Source organism: Crassostrea angulata, chromosome 2 (assembly GCF_025612915.1).
Source record: "Crassostrea angulata isolate pt1a10 chromosome 2, ASM2561291v2, whole genome shotgun sequence".
In the NCBI taxonomy this organism is placed as follows: domain Eukaryota; kingdom Metazoa; phylum Mollusca; class Bivalvia; order Ostreida; family Ostreidae; genus Magallana; species Magallana angulata.
This window is the reverse complement of record NC_069112.1, coordinates 36,875,084-36,900,516: the sequence shown is the minus strand read 5'-3', so window position 1 is coordinate 36,900,516 and position 25,433 is coordinate 36,875,084. Positions and strand designations below refer to the sequence as shown.

Below are 25,433 nucleotides of genomic sequence, written 5' to 3'. Positions count from 1 at the left end.
CATATACATGAATGACACGATTTCGAAGGTTTGTTTCCGGGTCAGCCATTTTATTTCAAGTTGATTTTTTATCTCACATATATTATCACTGGCATGATATATGGAAGAAGTAGACTACATTGTAGAATATATAATATAACAAACCTTTTGTTTCACGGGGAACAATTATCTAAACGGATAGAAATAAACCTTCCTTTCCTCTTCCCAAATCTGTCTATCGTCTGTTCGACCTACGTCACAGCGATACTTAGACGTTTCGCCACCCAGCAATTTCGGCCCCAAGTCGTTTCCAGATAATGAATATACCGGTTTTCAAAAATAGAAAAAAGCAGTTCGAATATTTAGTTTTTAGTGTACTGATCGGTCAAATTACTTTTCATTATTACTTAATTTCATCTTTATATTACTTAATGTATTTTTTTAAACGGGGGGGGGGGGGGGTGAAAATGGATTTGAGACCACGGATGACTTCTAAAGCAATCCTGTATTTTTACATATTTCGCAGAAATGTTTGCCAAAACAACTCAAGTGAATTTATTGGTCAGTTTCACTGTATTGCTTTGTTTTATTAATTCATGTCAAAGAACTATATGTGGTTTTATGCATTTTTTGCCCCCCAAATTAAAGTTTTTTAAGAGCTTTAAAAATAAGGTGAAAGATAGTTAGAATCAAATCAAAAATAAGGGTGCAAATTATTATCACAGAGAGAGAGAGAGAGAGAGAGAGAGAGAGAGAGAGAGAGAGAGAGAGAGAGAGAGAGAGAGAGAGAGAGGGAGAGAGAGAGAGAGAGAGAGTTGGGTGTGTGTGGCAGTACTTTTTTTATTTAAGAAAATATTAATTTTCAACTTTATATTGAAAATAAGTAAACAACAGTATCATTTTATAATCATAGCAAGGCTTCGCAAGAAGCACGTATAACATCTTCAGTGATATAGAGCAGAAGTTTCCGTTTGCATGGTATAAGGTAAAATATCTAAATATTTCTAGAAAGTTCATGCGGTGGGGTTCCGATGGATGATTGTCTTTTCAAGGAGGATTTTCAATGAATTAAATACATATATATAGTTTTCCAAGGTAGGGGTCCGGACCCCCATTAGATTCGCACAAGTCGCCTCTTTAATTAACTACTTTAAAATTATCAAGAGTCCGATGTCTAAAAAGAAAGAAAAGATTGCGTATTTATTTTATTCTTTTTATGACAATGACACCAGTTTGTATGCCTTATACACATAAAAACCATCTACTATTTTACAGGTCATCTTAACTTCAATTGTTGGTTCAAGAATTTTAATGACTATGGTTACAGTAGAGATTAAAGATAAATGGTTGGTCATATGTTTCATGTTGCGTCACGTATGACGACATAACACATAGACCGTGAAGCACGTGATGGCTATGATGATAATCCCGAACATTCCTCCCATAGCTAACGCCTGTACGGAGCCGGACCTGGCGAGACAAGAACACAAAATAACGGAATGAAACGTTATGGCATTTAATTACATTTATTGAGTTGTATGATGATCGATATTGAACACTTTGGATGCAATATGTAATAAAGTACACCATATGTTCAAAACATAGTCAACGTTTTAAAAATTTATTATTTTACTGGTTTCTGAAGAGACGACCTATATAATAGGCATCGAAGACTTACGTAATTTGACCTTCTGTGACAAAACTGTCATCCAGTTGATGTAAAGCTGAAAAACAAAAATGCACTGTCACCAAAGTACTGAGAGTACCGGATTCCTGTCAAACATTCCTGTCAGGCCTCAAGTTAGGTTTCTGCAAATAAACATATTTTACCACCGCCTGACTTTTTGATCATTACAATAAAAATACGCATTATGACAACTTTTGATTTTTATTTGTTAGGTTTTGTTTATAAATCAAACAAATACATATGTTCTGTTTAAAATTATACATGTTTTTCTACATGGGCGTGTTCACGTGTAAATGGAAAAATGCTATGGCATTATTCTCCCCTATAATTTTTACATTCAGGAAAAAAAGATTGTTTGAAGACTTTTAACTGAATATTTTGAACAAAAGAATACCAAAAACTCATCATTTGATATATCTAAATCATTATGCAAAAGTCTTCAATCTTGGAAAAAAAACCCAAATATTGTGAAGTTCTGATGAGACAATTGACTAGTATGCATGTATTTATATATTGACAATGTGGTTTTTAATATTTAATCTACAGGAGAACAGACTAAAATTTTATTCTTTTGAGAATATGAAATTTTGAATCTACTGGAGAACAGACTAAAATTTTATTCTTTTGAGAATATGAAATTGTTAATCTACTGGGGAACAGATAAAATTTTATTCTTTTGAGAATATGAAATTTTTAATCTACTGGAGAACAGATAAAAGTTTTATTCTTTTGAGAATATGAAATTTTAATATACTGGAAAACAGACTAAAATTCTATTCTTGTGAGAATATAAAATATTGTTAAGTTTTACAGCACCAACCTATGCAGGAAGACCGCCTTCTGTTAAGACTGTTAATGACGCCAAAGTCTGTAGACGTAAAAAACGAATGACGCAACAGTCTGTCCCATTCACTGATGGTATGACACACCCTCTCCAGGCATTGAGAAGTCCCCGGATAACAAGTGTAAGTGTCAACATTAACACCACCACACTTGTAGGAATACGATGATTCAAGAAAGGACGGCAGTACATTGTATTGTGATAAATTACAATATGGCTGAAAATTCACTTCAGTGGAATATCCAACTCTTGCGCAGACAATCAAAAGAAATATCACAAAAATTGGAAGCACTATATTCTGTTCGCACAGGAAACAGTGAATATTATTCATAATCCTGGATTAAATTTTTCTGAATTTTACATATTTTAAATCTTCACATCATTTTTCTAAACAGTTGAAATGCAAACAGCAGGAAAAACTCCTTTTTTGTATTTTAGGATATTCAGTTTCTTTACCAAACATGAGTTACATGAACTACAGTATGGAAAAATAGTTCTTGGTTTGCTTCTACCGTATAGATTCTGATTTAGAAATGCAGGCGATGTATTGTTTGTGTATTTGCCTGGCCCTCTTTCAACAAGACAGAGGGATATTGTTTGTGTGTTTTCTTTATGTTTATGATATAATTTACTGTTCAATAATTCATCGATACCTTAACCTTGTCTCTGTGCGAGTTTATGTTTACACACACGTAAAACACTTCATGCTTTCATTATAATTACTGCCGATCAATGGATTGTTTTCTGGGACACCTGCGTCGTTAAAAGTTCTCAAAATGAGGATCTCCGCAGTGACCCAAAAAGAAATGAGAGAATGTATGAGAGCTTCCCCCTCATCCCCCTAAGAAATGAGAGAATGTGTGAAAGTCTCCCCCTCCCCCCCCCCCCCCAAAAAAAAGAAATGAGAGAATGTATGAAAAGCCCCCCCTCCTCCCCCCCCCAAAGAAATGAAAGAATGTATGAAAGCCTCCCCCTCCTCCCCCGAAAAAGAAATGAGAGAATGTATGAAAGCCTCCCCCCTCCCCCCCCCCAAATATGTAAGCCTCTCCCCCCCCAAAAAAAAAATGAAGAAAAAAAGAATTGGCTAATACCGTTTCACACCCAAATGTATAAGCATTCTGATACGCTTTGCAATCAAAACTCTTTATAAATTTGTTCCGAATTAATTTATTTTTTTATCTTATTTATTTATTAGCTGGTTAACAGTATCTTTTGGATTTAAATATATATCGAAAAGAGCTCTGCATCGTCAGGATGTTTAAGGTCTGTTTGACGTTTTACTAACCAAAAATTGTTGAAACATATACACCCTTCTCTCTCTCAGATTAACGCTTTCATTGTTTACAGATTCCTTCAAAATACACGATACATGTATTGGTCGGAAAGTACCCCCTAAAAGAAGTCCTTTTTATATGAAAATCCTTACCCCCCCCCCCCTCAATAGATTAGGAATTAAAGTTTGTCAAAAACAGTGGTGGTTTTTCTTTTATCTTTGTGATGGGACATGTCAATGTGTTAAGGAGTATGTCGGCTCCTTTGAAATAAATAAAGGTCGTGATTCTATCAGTAGTTAATATAAATATCAAGTAAAACGTGTCATTGACAAGATGACCCAGTGAACTGATGACCCTGGGTCATTCTGTGAACTTACAGCTCTTAAAACGAAAGGTTAAAGATTTCTCCATATATTTTGCAAAAAACAAATGTAAGTCTATACGTAATAATATAAAATTAATTGAAAGGAAAATTGACGCAGTCATCAGGCATTGACAAGATGCCCCGGTGAACTGATGATCCTAGGTCATTCCGTGAACTCACAGACCAGTCATCAGACATTGACAAGATGACCCGGTGAACCGATGACCCTGGGTCATTCTGCGAATTTAAAGCTCTGGACACGATACCATATGGAGTAACTATATGCATTTCTTTAGTGACAACATTAGATACACCTCTAAGTTAACTGATTTACATAGTTTTATCTTATGAGTGACAAATAGACGTCATCCATGGATCTAAACACTCTTGATATTGCTAACATTTGTCCCCCAAAATCAATCAGGGTCACGTTTTGACCTGGAACAACCCCTCTCCTTGGTAATTTTAAAGTTCTTATCTATGCCTTTGACCCCCACTGTCAAAACAATTATCCCTTACCTCCCTCCCCCTCCCCGGGGGAATATTCTGGATTCGCCCACTTTTCCTTGAAATAAGTAAACAACAAAACAACAAAGTCTTGTACATAAATTTATTTGAACCTGTTATTAAAACTTCATATTTGTAAGCGTCATGATCAGTAACTCTTGATATGCAAATTTTATGTGACTATCACACACATCCAGTAATACATGGAAAAATACAGTACGTAATATACATGGTATAGTAAGCCGACACATGCACACTGCAGAGGTCACAGGTCAGCGTAAATATATTATAAATCGTCACTGTAAGCTAAGGTCGGAGTGAATATATTAATAATCATCACTGTTTGCTAAGGTCAGGGTGAATATATTAATAATCGTCACTGTTAGCTACGGTCATAGTGAATATATTAATAATCGTCACTGTTAGCTAAGGTCAGAGTGGATATATTAATAATCGTCACTGTTAGCTAAGGTCAGAGTGAGTATATTAATAATCATCACTGTTATCTAAGGTCCGAGTGAATATATTTTTTTAATAATCATCACTGTTAGCTACGGTCAGAGTGAATATATTAATAATCGTCACGTTTAGCTAAGGTCAGAGTGAATATATTAATAATCGTAACTGTGACGTAGGTCAATGAATATATTATCATCCGCTGTAACCAAGATCAGAGTGAATATTTTCATTATCGCTATCGTTAGCTAAGGTCAGAGTGAATATATTAATTGTCTACATCTCAGCATCATTTTTCGTAGTTATTTTATTTATGGCAAATTTGCAATTACAAAATGTACGATTTTGTTGATACAAAATTAAATAATTTCTATAGTCTTTGACTAAACAAATTATGGGTTGTTTCAAAATAATCCGTTAATGACAAAATATTGATAACAAAATCCATAATGCTAGTCAATAACACATATTTTGATCATGAAATACGAGTTCATAGACTATAAGATGATGTTTGAATTGGTTGAATAAAGCAAGAGAGATAACTCTGGGTACAGAACATGCTGTAGTTGTATGGTTTAATGGTTTGTTATACAGGAGTCAAACAGGATCTGTAGTGTACACCTGGTGAGGGGGAGGCCATGTTATATATGGTCTGTAGTGTACACCTGGTGAGGGGGGACCATGTTATATATGGTCTGTAGTGTACACCTGGTGAGGGGGTGGCCATGTTATATATGGTCTGTAGTGTACCCCTGGTGAGGGGGGGGGGACCATGTTATATATGGTCTGTAGTGTACCCCTGGTGAGGAGGGGACCATGTTATATATGGTCTGTAGTGTACACCTGGTGAGGGGGTGGCCATGTTATATATGGTCTGTAGTGTACCCCTGGTGAGGGGGGGGGGGGGGACCATGTTATATTTGGTCTGTAGTGTACCCCTGGTGAGGAGGGGACCATGTTATATATGGTCTGTAGGGTACACCTGGTGAGGGGGAGGCCATGTTATATATGGTCTGTAGTGTACCCCTGGTGAGGGGGAGGCCATGTTATATATGGTCTGTAGTGTACCCCTGGTGAGGGGGAGGCCATGTTATATATGGTCTGTAGTGTACCCCTGGTGAGGGGGAGGCCATGTTATATATGGTCTGTAGTGTACCCCTGGTGAGGGGGGGGGGGCATGTTATATATGGTCTGTAGTGTACCCCTGGTGAGGAGGGGACCATGTTATATATGGTCTGTAGGGTACCCCTGGTGAGGGGGGGGGGCATGTTATATATGGTCTGTAGTGTACCCCTGGTGAGGGGGAGGCCATGTTATATATGGTCTATAGTGTACCTCTGGTGAGGGGGGGCCATGTTATATATGGTCTGTAGTGTACCCCTGGTTAGGAGGAGGTCATGTTATATATGGTCTGTAGTGTACACCTGGTGAGGGGGAGGTCATGTTATATATGGTCTGTAGTGTACACCTGGTGAGGGGGAGGCCATGTTATATATGGTCTGTAGTGTACCCCCTGGTGAGGGGGAGGCCATGTTATATATGATCTGTAGTGTATACGTACCCCTGGTGAGGGGGAGGCCATGTTATATATGATCTGTAGTGTATACGTACCCCTGGTGAGGGGGAGGCCATGTTATATATGATCTGTAGTGTATACGTACCCCTGGTGAGGGGGAGGCCATGTTATATATGGTCTGTAGTGTACCCCTGGTGAGGGGGAGGCCATGTTATATATGGTCTGTACCACTGCTTGAAAAAACAGCTTTACAAAACTTTACTTCCGAAGTAAATTTCATTAAAGGTGTACCAATATGCAAGGTCACCTTTGTATTAACTTTACAAAAAGTAAAGGTGCAAAGATTACCTTTACAGACACTTAAATACAATTAAATATAACCTTTCACCTTTAATGTCATAAAGTTTTACCTTTAATGTAATTAAATATAATAAAGTACAATTGTATTTTATGATTTCCTTTTTGAATGCATGAAAAATTACCTTTACTTTAACGGAAAGGTGCTTAAATATGACCTTTCAACTTTTATGTGATAAAACCTCATCTTTAATGTCATTAAATATGATTTAAATGGCTTTATAAGATAATACCTTTTGACATGAAATCAATGCTATAGCATTTACAATTATGAAACTAGAACATTTAAATTTGGCCTTCAAACTCATGAGATTTGTGTATAATTATCAATTTTTGCTATTATACATATACATTATACACTGATAACATGGTGCTGTCTTGTGTCTGAATAAATGAGATGGTTTTGTTTATGATATTTTTATCCCTAAAACTTTAATCAAATCTTCAAATATCTTTCTAATCAACAGCTTTTGTATCGGTAATATCAATTGTTCCTTTGCTTAAAGCTCCATCACACTTCCAACAAACCAAATTTGATTTAAAGCATTTCCTTACTTTGAAAATAAAGACTACCTAGGATACATGCAACTGAACGCTGATCATTATGACGCAATGTGTCATATACAGAGGAACATTTTTGAGTTTTTAACAGCACATGGACCTTAAATTGTAATTTATGTCATCACAATTGGGAAAAAAACATTTCCTTTTCTGAAATAATCCCAAGTATTCATTGTATCGAAATGAAACTATAATTACAAGTATGCTTAAATGCTCCATATTTTATTTCATTAAAAATAAAACAAATATGTAATGTTAGTTCAAACACATAAGCAAATTAAAAACAAAGAAGAAAAAAATATTTAAAAATATGCAGAATGCAAAATTGTCTACATCATGTTGGTGTCAATAAATTGTGCAGCACAAAAATGAGCAAAAATAATATAGTATAGCAGTTAAATAAATCCAGCATTTTTGTATACATTTTTCTTGTCTTTTGCATTCAAAAGATTAAACAAATAATGAAGTTATATTGTCATATTTCAATAATTAATATTTGTTACTTTAAAAAAAAAAAGTCATCATAACTATATTGTATGTTAAAGAATTTGTGTATACATGTGTGATCTATGTGTCAAGCTTCACACATATACATGTATGTGCTGACTTCACAAAGCGGTAAAGAGTGTATGTAAGAAATGTGTGTGTATATACATGTGTGCCCTATGTGTCAAGCTTCACACATATAAATGTATGTGCTGACTTCACAAAGCGGTAAAGTGTGTATGCAAGATATGTGTGTGTATATACATGTGTGCTCTATGTGTCAAGCTTCACACATATAAATGTATGTGCTGACTTCACAAAGCGGTAAAGTGTGTATGTAAGATGTGTGTGTGTATATACATGTGTGCCCTATGTGTCAAGCTTCACACATATAAATGTATGTGCTGACTTCACAAAGCGGTAAAGTGTGCATGTAAGATGTGTGTGTGTATATACATGTGTGCCCTATGTGTCAAGCTTCACACATTAAATGTATGTGCTGACTTCACAAAGCGGTAAAGTGTGTACGTAGGAAATGTATGTGTATGTACGTGTGTGCTCTATGTGTCAAGCTTCACACATATAAATGTATGTGCTGACTTCACAAAGCGGTAAAGTGTGTACGTAGGAAATGTGTGTGTATGTACGTGTGTGCTCTATGTGTCAAGCTTCACACAAATAATTGTATGTGCTGACTTCACAAAGCTGTAAAGTGTGTATGTAAGAAATGAATGTGTATATACGTGTGCTCTAAGTGTACTGCTTTAGAAAAATAATCATGTATTGTAACATAAATATATATATATAAATATATATATAAACATGTAATTTTTAGGACCTTAACATTGGAAAATAGTACTGAACATTTAAAATCTATATATAGCTTGTTAAAGACAATATATTCTTAAATGTTATTGTTTTCCTCTACAAAATACATGTATCCCACTAAGTATAAACAGTGACATAAACCTGTTTAACACAAAAATCGTTCCCTGGGCACTACAACAATAACATTTTGCCCTCTTACTTCATCTTTTGCATATACAAATTTAGATCTAATTCTTTGAACAGGTATATACATTGATGGTCCTTGGACATCAAACAAATCACAACTCCATGCTTCAACTGGTTTTCCATAGTAATTTAGTACATATTCATTTGGCTTTGCAAACCAACTAACACGAGCTAATAGATGCACACAAGATTTTTCATCTACTAAAACATTGTGTAATAAAATGTTCTCAATTTGCCCTGGTCTAGGTGCTAATCCCATTTCTTCGTAATCACAAATCTGACCGTCATCTTTATGCCAGTACGCATTTATCAATGAAGACCTATTACTCCTTCCCAATTTGATTCCTAAAACTGAGCCAAATATATCTACATATTTAGTAGATCTACAAGTATTACAAACAGTGATTCTACTTTCTTCAATATTTGGATATAAAACATTGTACATTCTTTTCAAAAAAGACACATCTCTTTCACTTAAAGTACAATTCTTCAATGTTGATACTTTTACACCAGAAAAAGAATCTATTGTCCAACATAGTGATTCAACACGGACATCTTTAGAGGACATTTTGACTAGGTCATAACTGGCACCTGTGTTCATCAGACTTAACGTTCCTCTTTCATTATCCTCATGCAAAACTTTAAGTTTTAGAAAGTCAGGTCCAAATTGTTCCTCTAAGACTGAATCAGAAAAAAGGTCAACAGCATGACTGTTTTTAAGAAACTTTCTCATCAGCTGAATTTCAATATTCCTTTTGTTAGATGGAATTGATCCCAGAATCCCATTTTCCCTTTCAAAGCTAAAGAGCCAAAATGAATACACAGGTCCAAAATCATATAAACATTTGTCAAGATGAGCATGCAAGTGCATATTTGGAGTTATACATTCACTACCAAATGCCCGTTCTACTTTCTTACAAAAAGAAATTAACAAAAGGTGGGCCACTTTCACATTATTTCTCGACAAAGTTCGTGTACATAATATTTTACAGGCTAATACAAATTTTCGCCAGTATTCTAAATGCTCCTCTGGCAAAACTCCTTTCAATGCATAGATGGAAAAAAGAATTGTCCAATTTTTAAATTGATCAGCATTGAAGGATCCAAAACTACTAGCCATTTTCTGGGGAAGCTTTCCTACATCTGATGGACAAGATATTTTTTCAATTCGTTTCTGCATCATATCAAAATGCTCAGGTCGTAAGACCTTATGATCTTTCCATATCAAAAGCATTCGCTTTGCAGTCCCCAAAAATAGATTGTGCATGGGATCAATGATAGTCATTGTAACAGGGTCAAAATACGCCAATTCTAACAAAACAGAATATCTAACCCCATATTCCTTCTCTAATTTCTCCCTACTAGTTTTTGTTTTGCTTCTAACAATTTTCTTAACAATTTCTTTATGAACTTCCAAATTTCTGTCTTCCCAAAGTGACATATCAAAACCCCCATAATTCTTTTCTCCCACCCCACCATCAAATGTTTTCATGCACTTGTTGCAACCTTTAGTTGCTGCATGTCCTAAAAACCCACATAATTTTCTACTTGCTGGAATATCACATCCAACACAAATTAAGGCTAATTTAAATTTTACAGGTTGTGATGGGGAGTTATAACTCTTCATATAAAAACCACTCCAAGCTTGCTTCAGCTCCTCAACTAAAGGATCAATAAATGTATTAGTGGGTGGCTCCGATTTCATATCAGGAATAAGTCCAACTAAAATGACATTTTTTTTTTTAAATCTTTCAACTCTTGGCAGGTTCAAAATGGTTACATAAATAGCACCCACAGAATAATTTGTATGTTTAAACGGCTGAAACCAATCTACATTTAACATAATGCCATAATTACGTTGTGATGTAAAAAATTCAAATTTTCCTCCATTGAAACATTTCCACACATTACCATCATACACATCCATGAGAATTTCATCTGGTACATTTCTATAGCGCCAAGATTCACAAAGATCTTCAAAACCTTCTCTTTTTACCAAAATTTGCAAACTTTCTTCAATGCTCTTATAACAGAAACTTTTTCTTGGTACAAGTTTTTTTTTACCATTTACAGTTACTGATTTTAAAAGAAATTCTCCACAAGGCTTTCGAAAGTGTCGAAGAGCATGATTTGGAAACAAAACATTTGTACACTTTTTAGACATTTCATCACCTTCAATAACATTTACACACTCTGCAAAATCATAAAGAGCATAACATTTCGGACATACCGCATATTTTCGAAACATATCATTTTTAAAGGAAATACTCTTATTCAACTGATATAAATTGGATGGAAATTTCTTGTACAAATCTTTAGAAAACTCTGAGGCAGCTGACACTAAGTATAATAATGATTTGACAAGAAGAAGTAAATATGACAATGCAAGATCAGACACATAAAACAAGGACTGCCAGCGCAATAATACTTTCAAAACTGAAACAATCAACAAGTTGGTATTATCTAATTCTTGACTTGAATCTTCTTCATCCAAAATGGAATCGATATCTATTTCACACAATTCCTCTTCATTGTCGGAGGACTCAGATAAACAGACATCATTCGTTGGAATATCATCCTCTTCTTCCATTACAATATCATCTTCATCATGTTCTAAACTTGTGAGTGTCCGGTTTTCTGACCTTTCTGCATCTGTCACAGATTTCACTATAGGCGCTGCATGTACTTTTCTAGTATCATCACTAGGATCCTCTGTTTGATTTGATGAACAAGTGTGTCTTAATAGATGCCTCCCAGAATATTCTTCACCACATCCAGAACAGGTTTTTGGTTCCCTTCTTTTTCTTTTTCGTTCCATTCTCATTAAATTAGAACTTGTATGGTTCCGTCAAAAAAACATGCCTTTTCACTGAAACCAAATACAAAACGTAAACTTAAAAGCAATTTCTTTCAATAACTGGGCAAAAACTTCAATAAACTGAAGCATACATTTACCTGATAAAAAAAATCAATGTATTGAAAATATGAAGGAGTTAAAATGTCATTCTTTAGTATATTATAATTGCAAATACTATTTTATGCATCATCTTTCTGTATATTCTAATAGAAAATATAATATTTTTTTCACAATCCTGACTAAAATTCAAATAGATAAATCAGTCTTAAAAAATGCACTACCAAGGTACACGATCCTCATACAGATCCCATCTAAAAACTATTAAGTCACATACACTAAAATGTGTTATCTCCCTTTGTAAGACAAACATTCTTAATATTTGAATTCAATATACATGCATTTGACAATATACATGCACTGAACTTTAAGTTTCAATTTAAACATTAATGTGAAGTCAGTCAAATAGCAGTCAAATATGAAAGTACATTATATCAAAATCCTACAAAGCTTTTTTATGTAAAGTAAAATGTACCCATACCAATTCCATCAACAGTGTTTACAACATGACCACTGCTGTATTTCTTTACATCCGCCTTTGCCTTTACATATCTTACGAAGTCCTTAAAAAGTCTATCATCTTTCAAGTCTTCTTGTTCTGAAATAAAAACCATTAGTATTAATAAATATCAAAATAGTGACATTTTTTTAGCATAGTGTTGAATTGTTATTTTACTAGCTTCTATACCACTGTCCACTGCAGCTTCTTCAGCATCTCCATTTGAGGGGCATTCTTCAGAATTCAATGGTGTGATTTGCTGATTTGCATGTAACCTCAGGAGGTTTTTTTTCCTTAGTCGCCTTCTCTTAGTTTTTGCTTTTACAGCTGCTACGCTTTTTCTTCCTTTTTCTTTTCCCATTGATCTAAAAGTCATATACATAGTCATATATATAACATAAATAAAACAGTTCAATATAGTATTAACCAACCTGCATGACCGTCACCCATTTGGAATAAACAATATTAAAACTACAATAGGTATCAGACACCTACCGGAATTCAATTCATATTCTGATTTCAAAACATATAATCACTTAAGATTTACAAACTTCAAATACTTGTACACTGTAAATGTTAAACATTAAGATTAAGGATTAAAATTTTTAAGAATATTATCAAATTCATTATCTATTTTCAAAAAATCCCTTTAGAATACATGTGTATGCCCATTTCTTAATACATTGTAACTCCTCAATCATAAAAATGCAATATATATTGAATATTAGGAAATATATTTTCACTTTCCTCAGCAATAAGTTACTTCTAAAGACTGTTTAGTGTTAACATCCATATAAACTTAGATTTTAACATTTATAGGCTATTTTGTTATGTTTTAGTTCAGAATGAAATGTGTCACACAACTAATGAGTGAAATCAACTGTGTAAACCATAAACAAATCATTATTATGTACCTACATAATTCTGATGTATAACAGTCAAAAGATTTAATGAAATCCACTTTTATCAGTATATCTTAGTACCGGTATTCACAATCAAATCACCATTATTTTGAATTTTCTTCAAATATACTTCCTACTTGACTTAAAAATAATTTTGCGGATCACTATTCAGTCAGAAAGCGAAAAGCCCCCCCCCCCCCCCCAAATAAAATAGCAGTCCTCTTGAAACTGATATTTTAAATAGTTAAGCAAGTACTCAAATTAAGGAATGCAGTACATTTATGTAATATCATTTTGTGCATTTTTTTTTCTTATTTTAATTTAAAAATGAGTGGGAATAGCCTGCTATTTTGCTTCCGGAATGTTAATTACAAAGAAATGTTTTGATCTTTTGTTCCCTTTATCAAAATTATGCTAATGCAAAAATTCTAATATCACATGCTGGATAAGAACATGGTGGGTTCATCAACAATGAGATGCTAAAGGTATAAATAAATTTATCTTGATTACTGATTGCATTCACATTTAACAGCATGGTTTGTGGAAATGCATTCTTGATGACTAATGATACCAGTCATGTTAAAGAGGTCATGTCAGTTTCAAAGAAATGTTGTAAACAAAGTGGGACCTCATAGTGTGACCACATGCAAAGTCCAGCTTCTCTTCACCCTGACATGCAATTAACAAGTAATTAATAAACAAATAACCTCCACAGACTTGTGCTGAGTGAGTAGGGCATTGGATAATATTTCTTATCTATGCATTAATCATACTAATTCTGTTTACTAAAATTTGGCACTTGTTTATTGCTTTTGCTTTCTTTGTGTGTGAAAAATAAAAACATGTAGCAATCTGCAAATAACGATATTAACAAATTTTGAAAGGCTTTATTGTTGTGTAAAATATTATTTATTTGAATATAAATTTCATGTTGCAGTAAATAGACATGTACCTTCCTCTATCTGACTATAAATTTCAGGTACAGTACAACCTCCAGACTTGGCTATATGACTTGAATAAGCTTTATTAAGCTATTCAGGGTACCTTCATTAAAGCTGCTTGGTCCGATTTTATATCAAATTTTATGCACGCTTTTAAACAATGGCTATGCTTAGTATATGTATAATAATAGACATTGCAGTAGTTTTACCCGTCAATTATGCCAAATTTCAAAGAAGAAAAATACGTACAAAATTTGCTAACAAAACAAACGACATTAAAAGGTACCGCGTTATTTCGCCTCATGTTAAATTTCACCCCTGACGACGAGACGGGAACGGTTGTATTACGAATTTGACATCGCTTTAGATAAAGGTCGAAATGATCAAACAAATTACAAATAAACATGTGTACGTTCTGTTAGCCAATATTTCTAAAGTCTGCTTCCTTTACAATCGATGCATAGCATGCGGGTTGAATAACCCCAATCATTCGGGGGACGAAACCCTGCAGTTTCCTTTTCTAAACTTTCCCGTGATGCATTTTGGTATGTTTTTTCGTTTGCCCAAAGAGAAATTATTTTTATTTACTTTGAATATTTCTAACTTTGACAGGAGACTGATTCTGCTAGTGTAAATAGGAGAAAGTCCATAACTTTCTAAGATAAATGATTTGTATGGAAAAAAAATTGATACTGTAATTACAAAAAAATCGGACCAAGCAGCTTTAAATTATTTTGTCATACATTTTTTTTTATGTACGATAAGACTGTCAAGCTGATTATTGTCATATTTTAGCATTCATAATAAAGGGGTTGGAGTGGGGTGGGGGGCTTCACTATTACACTATTATAATTCATAACAATCAAAAACGAACATAAGAAACTGCCCTTCCCACTTTATGGAAGCCTTCAAATAATTAAACATGTAAACAATTATAAGGAAATTGATCAACATTAACACTACAATAGGGGTTAATGACCCCCCCCCCCATCAGAAAATTTGATGTTTCCCAATGTCTTATCCCTTAATAGCAGCAGCAACAAACCCTATAAAGTTACAAACAAAATCTGGTTTGATAAAAAATGTACTCTTTACTTACATACATACTGTCGTAATGTCCTACGAGCATATAATAATGATAGGAACATGTACAATAGGGAACTTTTAATCAAAGCAAGATGTATGTGTATTAAAAACCAGGAGACGGTACATGAAACAACAGGGCAACAGACTTGATTAATGATTATCTACATGACAATAACCCCAGGGAGTTTCAAAGGATATTCAAACATATAAAGGAGGTCAGTTATGGTGAACAAGATAATTGATTGGTAATAATTTATCACAATGAGAAGAAATCATACTTATCCACGCCTCATTGCACACAAAGTGGTGAACAGTTACCCAAACAATGGAAATATATTTTTTGCTTAAAAGTGTTTAAAAGCTGCAGTGTTAAAACTATCTTACATTTGGGTCAAGTTTATAATGGTCAGTGGCGCAAATATTATTAGCAAGTTAATTGCGATTTTTCGTCCATTTCTTACAATTAATATTTTCTTCAAAAACTGCATATTAATAGCTTTATTAAGCTATTTTGAATAGCTTTATAAAGCTATTTAGCTTATTCAAGCTATATAGCTCAATCTGGAGATTGTGCTGGACCTGATATATATTTATATTTTATGTAATTATTACATTGTTTATTTGTGGTAATATCACATAATCGAAGATGTGTCTGTGTACTGCAAAATATTTGTTCACACTGATTATGTACTTACATGTATTTATACAATGCCTAAAAACCATGAGGTTTTGAGCTAATAAAAAAACCTATACTATCCTATTAAAACTTTATCAATCCCTATAAACTAGCCTCTCCAACTTCTGCTTACATACTTAGGATTTTTTTAAGGTTGGCGATTTTTTAAATAATGATTTTGTGCGCTTGTCGGATTTAACTGCCCCCCCCCCCCCCCCTTCCGCTTTAAATAATGTTGTTAATCTATGGTCTAACTTAACAGTTAACCAGGTTCGTTACGGTCTTTTTGTCTTACTTTTTTTTACCATCCCTATTTCATTCTAGAATGGCAGGATTGTCAATAAGAAAAACGTTCGCGACAAGCTCTTACAGCAGTGCTGAGTAGTTTAATATTCCGCGCAAATTTGCATGCGTTATATATCGGGGGAAATGTGCATTTTTCTAACTATGCCTAGAGCTGTAAAAAAATTGCAGTTAAGTTAAGACTATAGGTCGTTAAGAATTAAAAATCCAACTTACAGTGCACTTGAATGCGGTTTTTGTGCTTCAATGAATCCAATGTTCTTCCCCTTGCTTTCAAAATTGCGCCAATCGTCCATCCACTGATATCCTGAGTTAATTGTTGCATGGATGTAGTCGCATTCGCATTTTCTAAACAAAGTTTATGATAATTTGTTTTTATGTTTATATTGTCTTGAAAAATGACTCTTTTAAAGAAATTGGTTATAACAATGTCCAGTTATTGGAATTATTCATAAAGTTAGAATATAAACGGTAACTTGAAAGCGCACGAATCATTCGACGAATGCCTACCTTGGTACTCCCAAATATGGAGAAGGATGCTGCTAGCCAATCAGAGCTGAGGGCGCACATACAAATTCAGCTAAGTTTAAAATCGCTTAGCACTCTCATTCGAGTCGAGAACAACAGAACGATGTCGGAATATAACTATAGCACTTCTGATCCAGATGAGGAAAGTCAAGATCTTGACTTGCGAATCGAGGAAACGGCCACAGAAATAAGCGGCATGGAGACTGGTCCGAGCCAAAGTCCAGTGAGAAACCAACGTTCAAAGAAAAAGAAGCGCATTATTCGTCCGATGTCTCCTGCCAGCGAAGCGGAATCCGAGTCCATTCTGACGACGGTAAGTTTTTTTAGAAATGTAATTTATTTTAATAGTAATATTATTGTACGTAATGTATTTGCACAAAGTTGAAAAACTCTGTGTTAGCCATGTATCATCGTTTTATAAATCTTAACATAGAATATAACATTTGCCAGTCAAACAAGAAAACAAAGAAATGCGATATATCTATGTAAACGTGGGTACTTGAAGTTATTTAAGTTTATTGTATTTGCATGTATAAAAATGCCCATTTAATACTCATATACTTCCAGTGTCAGTGGATATCCAACATTTTTTTAAGAAATTTTTTATTTGGGAGGGGGTCCATGTAATATTTTAACAAGGCCGATGGGGAGGGAGAGTTCAAAAGTACATACATGTTTTCGGTAGTTTTATTAAGTACATTCAATTTAAATTTTCAGGGGGGGGGGGGGCTGGGCCTCCTAGATCCGCACATGCTTAAACAATATCAGTGCAGATCCCTGGCAAACCTATTTTATTTTCTATATATATTTCATCTGCTATTCCTGCACAAATTGTCAAATTCTCTAGACAGTAGCGAAAACCTACAGGCAATTGATTAAAATTTATTTTGATTTGCTTCTTATCTTAGAAATCTGCAGTGCCAATGGTACCATTGAGACGGTCACCCAGAAAGAAGTCAGCACTGAGTGAGACCCACAGAATATTAATGGAAAAATCTGATGAGGAAACAGATGACGAAGGTCAACGCTCCTTTTTCAAGGTAAAATCTTAAGTTTGATACTCAGTAAATAGAATACAAATCAAGATGGGACTGGAATTTAAAGGTCATATGAAACGATTTTTAACACTATGATTTTCTTTCATAAATATAAAGCTTGGTATAAACAAATGTTAAAATACGTGATGCAAGATTTTTTTGCCTTTGCATTACTGAGAAATAACCGTGAAAACTGAGCACCTGAAAAAATTCTTCCCCGCTTATCGTTCTTGATTTTGTGGATTTATGACGTCACAAAGACCTACCGATGTAAACAATGCATCAAAACTAGTGTAATTTTACAGTAGTTTATCGATTAAATTTTAGTAATTTTTGCATATATGAACGTGTCTTTCTTTTCAAATGAGACCATTTGATTTCGTAGAAGCCTACAGATGACTTAGTTTTAAGTGGTCGTTAATGAATAAATCTAATATCAGCTTCTCACCAGAGTAAAATCATGATGAAGATCCCGTACTGCAGTGGAAATTTAACGAAAGAAATGCTCCAACATTAACAGCTGATTAATGAATTATCCTTATCCTTTTGAAATAGAAACATCATTTTCTTCTTCGGTACGTATAATGATTGAGCTACATTTAAAGGGAATTAAAGCATTTTAATTGATTTGATTTATTTTATCACCAAAAAAAGTATAAGGCAGGCCAATGAAAATGTTTGAGGCATTGTGTACATAGTTTGTATTTAAGAGCAGCTATAAAATGCCGCAAAATTATTCTTAAATTTTATTTCTGACTTATTGATATATACATGTAGCAATATCTTTATATTAGAAAATACTTTGTGTACACGTGTATTAACGTTTTCATTAAATTAGATCGCGGAAATATGGCATTTAAGGATTTAGAAATGTATTGGTAAAATAAATCGGTTGTTTGATAAAAATAGTTGTGAACGAATGTGAAGATAATAAACAGATTTTATTAAGTACAAGCATCAATAATGATAAAAAAAAAACCCGAAAGAAAACATTGCGGAAGAAAGTGAGATAGACGGGGTATGTGAGTAAACACCGCACATACACGCTGTAAAATCAAAACACTGCACATACAAGTACACGTTTCAAAAACAAAACACTTGAAGAAATTTCTCTTAGACTAAAATAATTAGATGGTAACATATTTGTGAATTTGAAAGCGAAACAAACAATATAGGTTAATCGTGAAGCGAATGAGGCACCACGAGGCCTATATATAAGTTGTTTGGAAAAAAATCTTAATGAATTGCATAAACGTGCAAATGGGAAAAAACCAATCAGTTATTTTTGAATTTGTCAATTTCATTAAAAAGATCGAAATAAAACATATATATACACCCTAATATTAAAATTATATTATACTTGCATGTGGATCTATGAAGAAAATAATTCATTCTCCGTCCAGTCTCGAAACTGAATATGTACACGCTATTAAATATAAACGCACACGATTTCATTTCTTGAGATAAAAAAAATACTGACATGGTTGATTATAGTATAATTATACAAGTTTTTATATAAAATAGTATTTTTTTTCTTTTAAAATGCTGCAAAATGACTTGGATATCTGTATTCACAACATAGCTTTATAAGGCTATTGGGTCTTACTGACGTCATAAGCAAGGGAGGTAAGCCGCGTAAGTCAATGATCGTTTTCCCGATTAAGTGATTTTGATCGACTGTGGCGCTCACATTTTGCATAAAATATCCAAAAACAATGTCAGTCTTATTTAATAGGCACTTATGAACTCATTCCCGTATATAACTCACTATGGTCAGGATATCGTTTCATATGACCTTTAAAGCAAAGCTGGCAAAACATTAGAGAGGTCTGGTGCATCACATAATTATGATAATCTGGGGATCAATGTACTGAATAAATACCATCAATACAAGATTATCGGAGCAACGGTTTTTAATTTTTTTCCAAAAATGTCAGAGCTTCATTTATTTGCTAATTTTAGTCTCTGCGTTTTATGTGAAAGTACAAAAATGGTGGAAGACAAGGTTAAGTTGGCAAAACTGTTATGAAGCTAATCTTAGAGTTTTTGAAATTTTCTGGTCCCACTGGCAAAACTGGTAAATATTTCAAATGTCCAGTATTCTTTTTCAATTTGATTAACAAAGCGATTCACAATCTATCGAAAAGATTGACTTTTACGCACATTGTAACTTACAATTTTTAAGGAAGGCTAGATAATGAAAAAATGTTAGATGACAATCATGACATACTTATGATGAGGTCTCTAACTGCTATTAACCGATGGCAATGATTTGCAATCTTTTGTTAATTGACAAACTATGTTTTAATTTTATTAACTTTAAAAACATGGTAACACCTCCACAACTTAAGCCCTTTTTTTTATGCAGTGTATTGAGATATGTATCATATTGATTCTCAGGTGTTGTGATATGTACCAAATCAGCTAAGTAAAGTATCGTCCCAGCCTTACAAAGCATGTAACATATAATCATAAACAAGATGATAACTTTTCTTTATTGAGATATAATTATTTGAACAGGTGCATGTGTTTATTAGCAATACATGTACATATACATCATATGTTTGAATTCCTCAGAATGCAAGAACTAGCACACCTGTAAGAAGATCTCCAAGAAAACAACCAACAAACAACTCCAGACAATTACAGGAATCGCAGTCAGAGGACGCGCTTGATAAAGATGACAATCTTTACAGGAAGGTAAAGACATAGTTTATTTATTTGATATGTGTTTATTTTATTTGATTAATTTATTACATCTGCAGTGTATCTTTGAAATATAAATAAATATATTACACTAACAGCTGTCCATTTCTGATTCCTTGTATTTAAATTAGAACTTTTTTTTTTTAATTTTGGTTTGTTAAGCAAAGAAAAGGAGCATCAAGAGCTGAACCCTTATTAACCCAACCAGTAGAAAAAGGAGCATCAAGAGCTGAACCCTTATTAACCCAACCAGTAGAAAAGGACACAACCCGTATGACACCCTTGACGAGTAAAACGCAACAGAACAGTAAGTAATAAATAAAAAATTACATACTGTAGAAGCTGAAATATTCGTTGAGGAATTAATTTCGTTATTTTCGTTGGCAGTATTTATCAACGAAATTACATCCTTGAAGAATTTTTACCAAAGTATTCATAAATTAATTAACAGAGTTCATGTGTAATACATTTTAGAAATTACAATATGACGATATTAAGAAATTAAATCCCAACAAAATTGTATTGGGTTTAAAAACAACGAAATTTTAACCCAACGAATATAAGTGCCTCTACAATATGCATAAATGCTGTAATCATTTGAATTATTTATAATGAAATTAAGAATTAAAAGATATTGAAACAAACTTTTTTTTGTCACCAGTAAAAGGCAGTACATCCTTGCAAGCAGTTATGCTACAGTTATGCTATTCATTTTTATCTGACTGTTTAATTCTTGCATATATATATATATATATATACAGTATATTATGTATATAGAAACATTTTAACAAAAGCTTCGACTTTCTGTGGGATGTTACTATCTAGTTTGCTCATCAAAACAAACTGTCAACTATTGACCTACTTTCCTCTAATTCGCTAAGACAAACTCATTAATATTAATAGACTGTCAAAACCAGAAAGTTGTTTGTCAAGATATGCTTTGTGAAATTGACGCTGTTTCAGCGAAATATACATCTGATCTCTGGGTGAAGTCGGGCGAGTGTCATTGCGTTCAATATATTCATATCTATAAGCCAATAATTGGATAGTTAACCATGAGTAGACCCTGCCTTCGTCAGATTGGAGTTTGTCACGTGCTGCTCAAAGTCCAAGCTCTTTTTAAAACGGTTCTAGTCTTTAAAAATTGCAAGAATAGGCATCTTGAGTAGAATATGCATATTTAGTGAAATTTTTAAGTAAAAAGTGGTATGCCCTAATTCTAAATGTCTGAAACCATAATATTAATGTTTTTATTACCAGTTGATTTAAATGTAGAATTAGCTAAATAATGTAATGTTCATGTAGATAACAATGAAGCAGGCTTACACTTGCATTTTCGGTAACAATTTCATAATTTTGTTGTAAAGGTGTGCAAGGACAACTAAGAGAGATAATTCAAAATCAGAGGGAAATTCTTGCCCACATTGGGATCATGAAAAGAGATTTGCGAGAACTTGCACAAAAAAAAGACGAAGCACAAGCACCAGTCAGTGTCCCAAACAGAATCAGGGTAAGTAATTTCCAATGTATTTTTAACCCAAACTCATTTAACAGCTGTATAATTTTGATGTTGTAACAAGGCAAACTTAGCTGCTAACTTTTTACAATCTTTTTTAATAACAAAAATTGTGTTTGTAATTCATACATGTTAACCTCCAGTGATGAAAAATATGTAGATTTTGAACTCAAAAGTGGTAGCATTGCGCGCGGTGCGCGGCGGTTTCAATTTTCATGTGAAGCTAATGGCTACAATAAGGAATATGAAGGAATACAATAAATGAAACAATAACACTTATATCACATGCAAAGAAAGATTTATTTGTGTTCATTGGTGTAGGATTTTGTAGCTAGCTTTTCTTTTCTTAGAGTGGTCTTTTCTGGAATTGATTCAAAACAACTTTTGTTATTATTTAACTTTGTGGCCAAAATTGAAGAAAAAGTGTCATTTGATAGTTCAGATCTGAAACTTGTCTGTATTTTTTTTAAATGAGAAAACACCCTTTCACATTCTGCATTTGAGTTGGGAATAGTCATGGCCACTGTTATAATAGAACAAAGTTTGGGAAATCTAAGTTGAGAAATCGGTTATGACAAAACGTACAAAACGCCTACTGTTCCCCTTTTTTTTTGATCTATGAAGAAAGTCAAATACCTTCAGCCAGTCAGTGTTAAACTTTGAATAATATCTTTTTCTTTTTCGGGGCGGTGATGTCGATGACATTTTTGTAACTAATGTAATCAATGAGAAAAGTTCACCACTCATTGTCAAACGCATGCTTGAAACCCACATTATTATTGCTATGTAAAAAACGTCTGAATGTTCCTGACTCAAGTCACGCGATATCTAAAGAACTAGCGAGATTTTATAGCTAGAATGGCTTCCAAAATGGCTACCCAAGCGAGGCAAAATTGAATTTTTGAAAAATCGGTAGATTTTCAATTAAAAGCGGTAGGCGGGAAATTGGGTCGAAAATCGGTAGAGTTAACATGTATGTTGTATGCAATATAAGAAATTTATTTTCTTATTGTGAAGATTAGAGTTATTAGTTAAATAGCCTTCATTTTCACATTTTTTTTTTTTTTTTGATAGGGGGAGGGGTAGTATTTGAATCAGGTTGATACTCTATATAGTGTCTAAGCTGTAAAATGTTATGAACTTTATGGCTGTTCATTTGTACTCTGTCAAGTTATTAATATTGACACACAAATGCATAGACAACTGCATAATATTGGAGATGGTATTTAAAGTATATTTAAAGTATAAACATGTTTATTGTCAAAATTTTACATTGAAAATTATAAAAATTTACACAGAGGGATAATATTTTTCCTTATTCAGTTTATGTGCTTATGTCTTGTAGATAGCTGTTAAGGAATACTTTGCCAATGGTGAGGACATGGATTTGAAATGGGACTACCAGAAGAGGTAAGTCAAAAACAAATTATCACAAATTTACTTGTTATAAAGTTCAGATGGTGAATAATAACTAATAAAACTTTAGTGGAAAAATGGGAGATGTTTAGTTTATATTCTTTCATTGGCCCATAATAAGCGGATCAATGCAGAACTATCTTTGTTACTTTGAAAACTTGTAATTTTGATTATAATTCCTAAAACATTAAAAAAAATTGATACCTAGGGGTAGACCTGAGAATCATGGTATTGATATTATTATAGTCCTATGCCAATTAAATGAATTTTATTAATATTTGAAAATTGAATGGAAACTTAATATTTACAAGCACACAAGCATTTATCATTACTTTACTTTCTTCAATGAAATATGATTTAAATGCTGTTTTGTAGATTCTATGACGAGGAGAATTGTGAATTGACTGATTATATCAAGAAAAGCGTAAAGGGGGTTGCTCCTGATGTAGCAAATGAGGTTTTAGAAGGTAAACTGTCATTAATATTTTCATTTTAATTTTAAAATCTATTGTTTTTTGTCCAATTTTGCAACATTAATAACCCCTTTTGTTTGCGTACTACATTGTATTCATTAAAGGTAACTCTAGTATTTTATTTTTTTGTCTGCATCTCCCAACAATTGTAACCACTGAAAACTGTTTTTGAAAAAGAACTATATTTCTCTTGCAGCTGCTGTGAAGAGATATTTTACATCGAAAAAGGAGGCTGCCAATAGAAAATCCAAGAACAAGGATGCTTTGCACAAGCAGAGGCAAGCCACCTATGAGAGAAAGAAAGAGGCAAGTATTTTAAAACCCATTTTTAGAGACGTAATAAAGAACTTTGCAACTTCCAATAATGGTCATTGAGATTTTATTTTTTTAATTTATTTTAATTAAGATACGTAACAAAAAAAATAACAGATATCAAATCTTCAAGAACTTAATAATCTGATCATCCTCAATCTTGAAATGCAACACCACAGTTTTCAACACTTAAAAGAAGCAGCCTCTCTGCAGTCAATCGTCATACATGTAACTATTATGAGTAAAAATTACTTAAGTTTTTTATTTCAAATATGGTCAGTTTTTTGGTCCTTCCATGGTACAAGATGATGAAGTATGTTTTATTTTACTGTTGTGTATTGATATCATTATTCATATTGTAGAAAGTACGACGTCGACTCCAGGCAGCTGAAAAGAAAAACTGGGGAATGGAAAAGAAAAAAATGGTGACACAGCTATTGAAGTCCAAGTCAGCACATAACCTAATGTCGAGTGATGAAGAGGCTGACGAGGGCTTCATATCACACCCATATTCATGGGAGAGTGATACTTGGAGGACAGTAAAAGAAAGTTTGGACAAAAAATATTTGGAAGTCTGTCCGTCTAGAAGCAGGAGGCTCCTCCAGAAAAGAACCAGGGGTTCCATTAAGGAGCAGCAAAGGCCGGACATAGAGGAGGAGTTCTCCTGGATTTTTGTATAAATTGAAAACTGTAAACCTTTTTGTAATTAATGATTGGTGAAGATTGCATGTACTTTTTGTGTAACACAATATATATATGTAAATTATGAAAATGTAATGTGTTTTTATCTAAATAGCATTTATCAAAAGGAAATATTTTCACTAATAAACATTTTTTGCACCCTTTTTTATTTTCTCTTTTTCATTTTTTAAATCCATGGTTATGAATTTATTAGATTCAAATAACTTTAAACTAAAAAAAAAAGAAGTAAACTTCATATTTAAGTTTGGAATTTACAATTTGTAAACATTATATTTACTGCAATTAAAATGATGTTTAAGGATATTTACATTGATTTAATTTTGTAAAATTTCTAGTTTACATAGTGCAAAAATTGACTTTACTGCAATTAAAGTTGGTAT

At 33.3% G+C, this 25,433-nt stretch overlaps 3 protein-coding genes and 2 long non-coding RNA genes across 8 annotated transcripts; 2 read left to right on the top strand and 3 right to left on the bottom strand.

The window, feature by feature from the left end:
- Positions 1 to 1,217: 1,217 nt before the first annotated feature.
- On the bottom strand, positions 1,218 to 3,354 carry LOC128173736 (uncharacterized). Its single transcript, XM_052839393.1, has 3 exons — positions 2,487 to 3,354; positions 1,658 to 1,703; positions 1,218 to 1,449 (listed from the first exon to the last, which is right to left on the bottom strand). Exons 1-3 carry the CDS (start codon positions 2,836 to 2,838, stop codon positions 1,350 to 1,352), a joined length of 498 nt encoding a protein of 165 aa, XP_052695353.1. The 5' UTR covers positions 2,839 to 3,354; the 3' UTR covers positions 1,218 to 1,349.
- A 1,350-nt stretch (positions 3,355 to 4,704) lies between these two features.
- On the top strand, positions 4,705 to 5,558 carry LOC128173162 (uncharacterized). Its single transcript, XR_008242440.1, has 2 exons — positions 4,705 to 4,923; positions 5,249 to 5,558. It is a non-coding gene; the product is annotated as an uncharacterized LOC128173162 (long non-coding RNA).
- LOC128173161 (uncharacterized) lies at positions 4,742 to 6,846 on the bottom strand. Of its 4 annotated transcripts, none has more exons than XR_008242436.1 (2): positions 6,533 to 6,846; positions 4,742 to 5,773 (listed from the first exon to the last, which is right to left on the bottom strand). It is a non-coding gene; the product is annotated as an uncharacterized LOC128173161 (long non-coding RNA). The 4 variants fall into 4 exon arrangements; XR_008242439.1 differs by having other exon boundaries at positions 6,577 to 6,846; XR_008242438.1 differs by lacking the exon at positions 6,533 to 6,846 and adding an exon at positions 6,091 to 6,525.
- Positions 6,847 to 7,815: 969 nt separating this feature from the next.
- LOC128173158 (uncharacterized) lies at positions 7,816 to 16,650 on the bottom strand. Its single transcript, XM_052838877.1, has 4 exons — positions 16,580 to 16,650; positions 12,645 to 12,820; positions 12,438 to 12,554; positions 7,816 to 11,911 (listed from the first exon to the last, which is right to left on the bottom strand). Exon 4 carries the CDS (start codon positions 11,864 to 11,866, stop codon positions 9,002 to 9,004), a length of 2,865 nt encoding a protein of 954 aa, XP_052694837.1. The 5' UTR covers positions 11,867 to 11,911; positions 12,438 to 12,554; positions 12,645 to 12,820; positions 16,580 to 16,650; the 3' UTR covers positions 7,816 to 9,001.
- A 182-nt stretch (positions 16,651 to 16,832) lies between these two features.
- On the top strand, positions 16,833 to 25,073 carry LOC128173159 (uncharacterized). Its single transcript, XM_052838878.1, has 9 exons — positions 16,833 to 17,204; positions 17,800 to 17,931; positions 20,506 to 20,628; positions 20,797 to 20,941; positions 22,002 to 22,144; positions 23,496 to 23,560; positions 23,942 to 24,033; positions 24,236 to 24,345; positions 24,714 to 25,073. Exons 1-9 carry the CDS (start codon positions 16,866 to 16,868, stop codon positions 25,029 to 25,031), a joined length of 1,467 nt encoding a protein of 488 aa, XP_052694838.1. The 5' UTR covers positions 16,833 to 16,865; the 3' UTR covers positions 25,032 to 25,073.
- Positions 25,074 to 25,433: the final 360 nt, after the last annotated feature.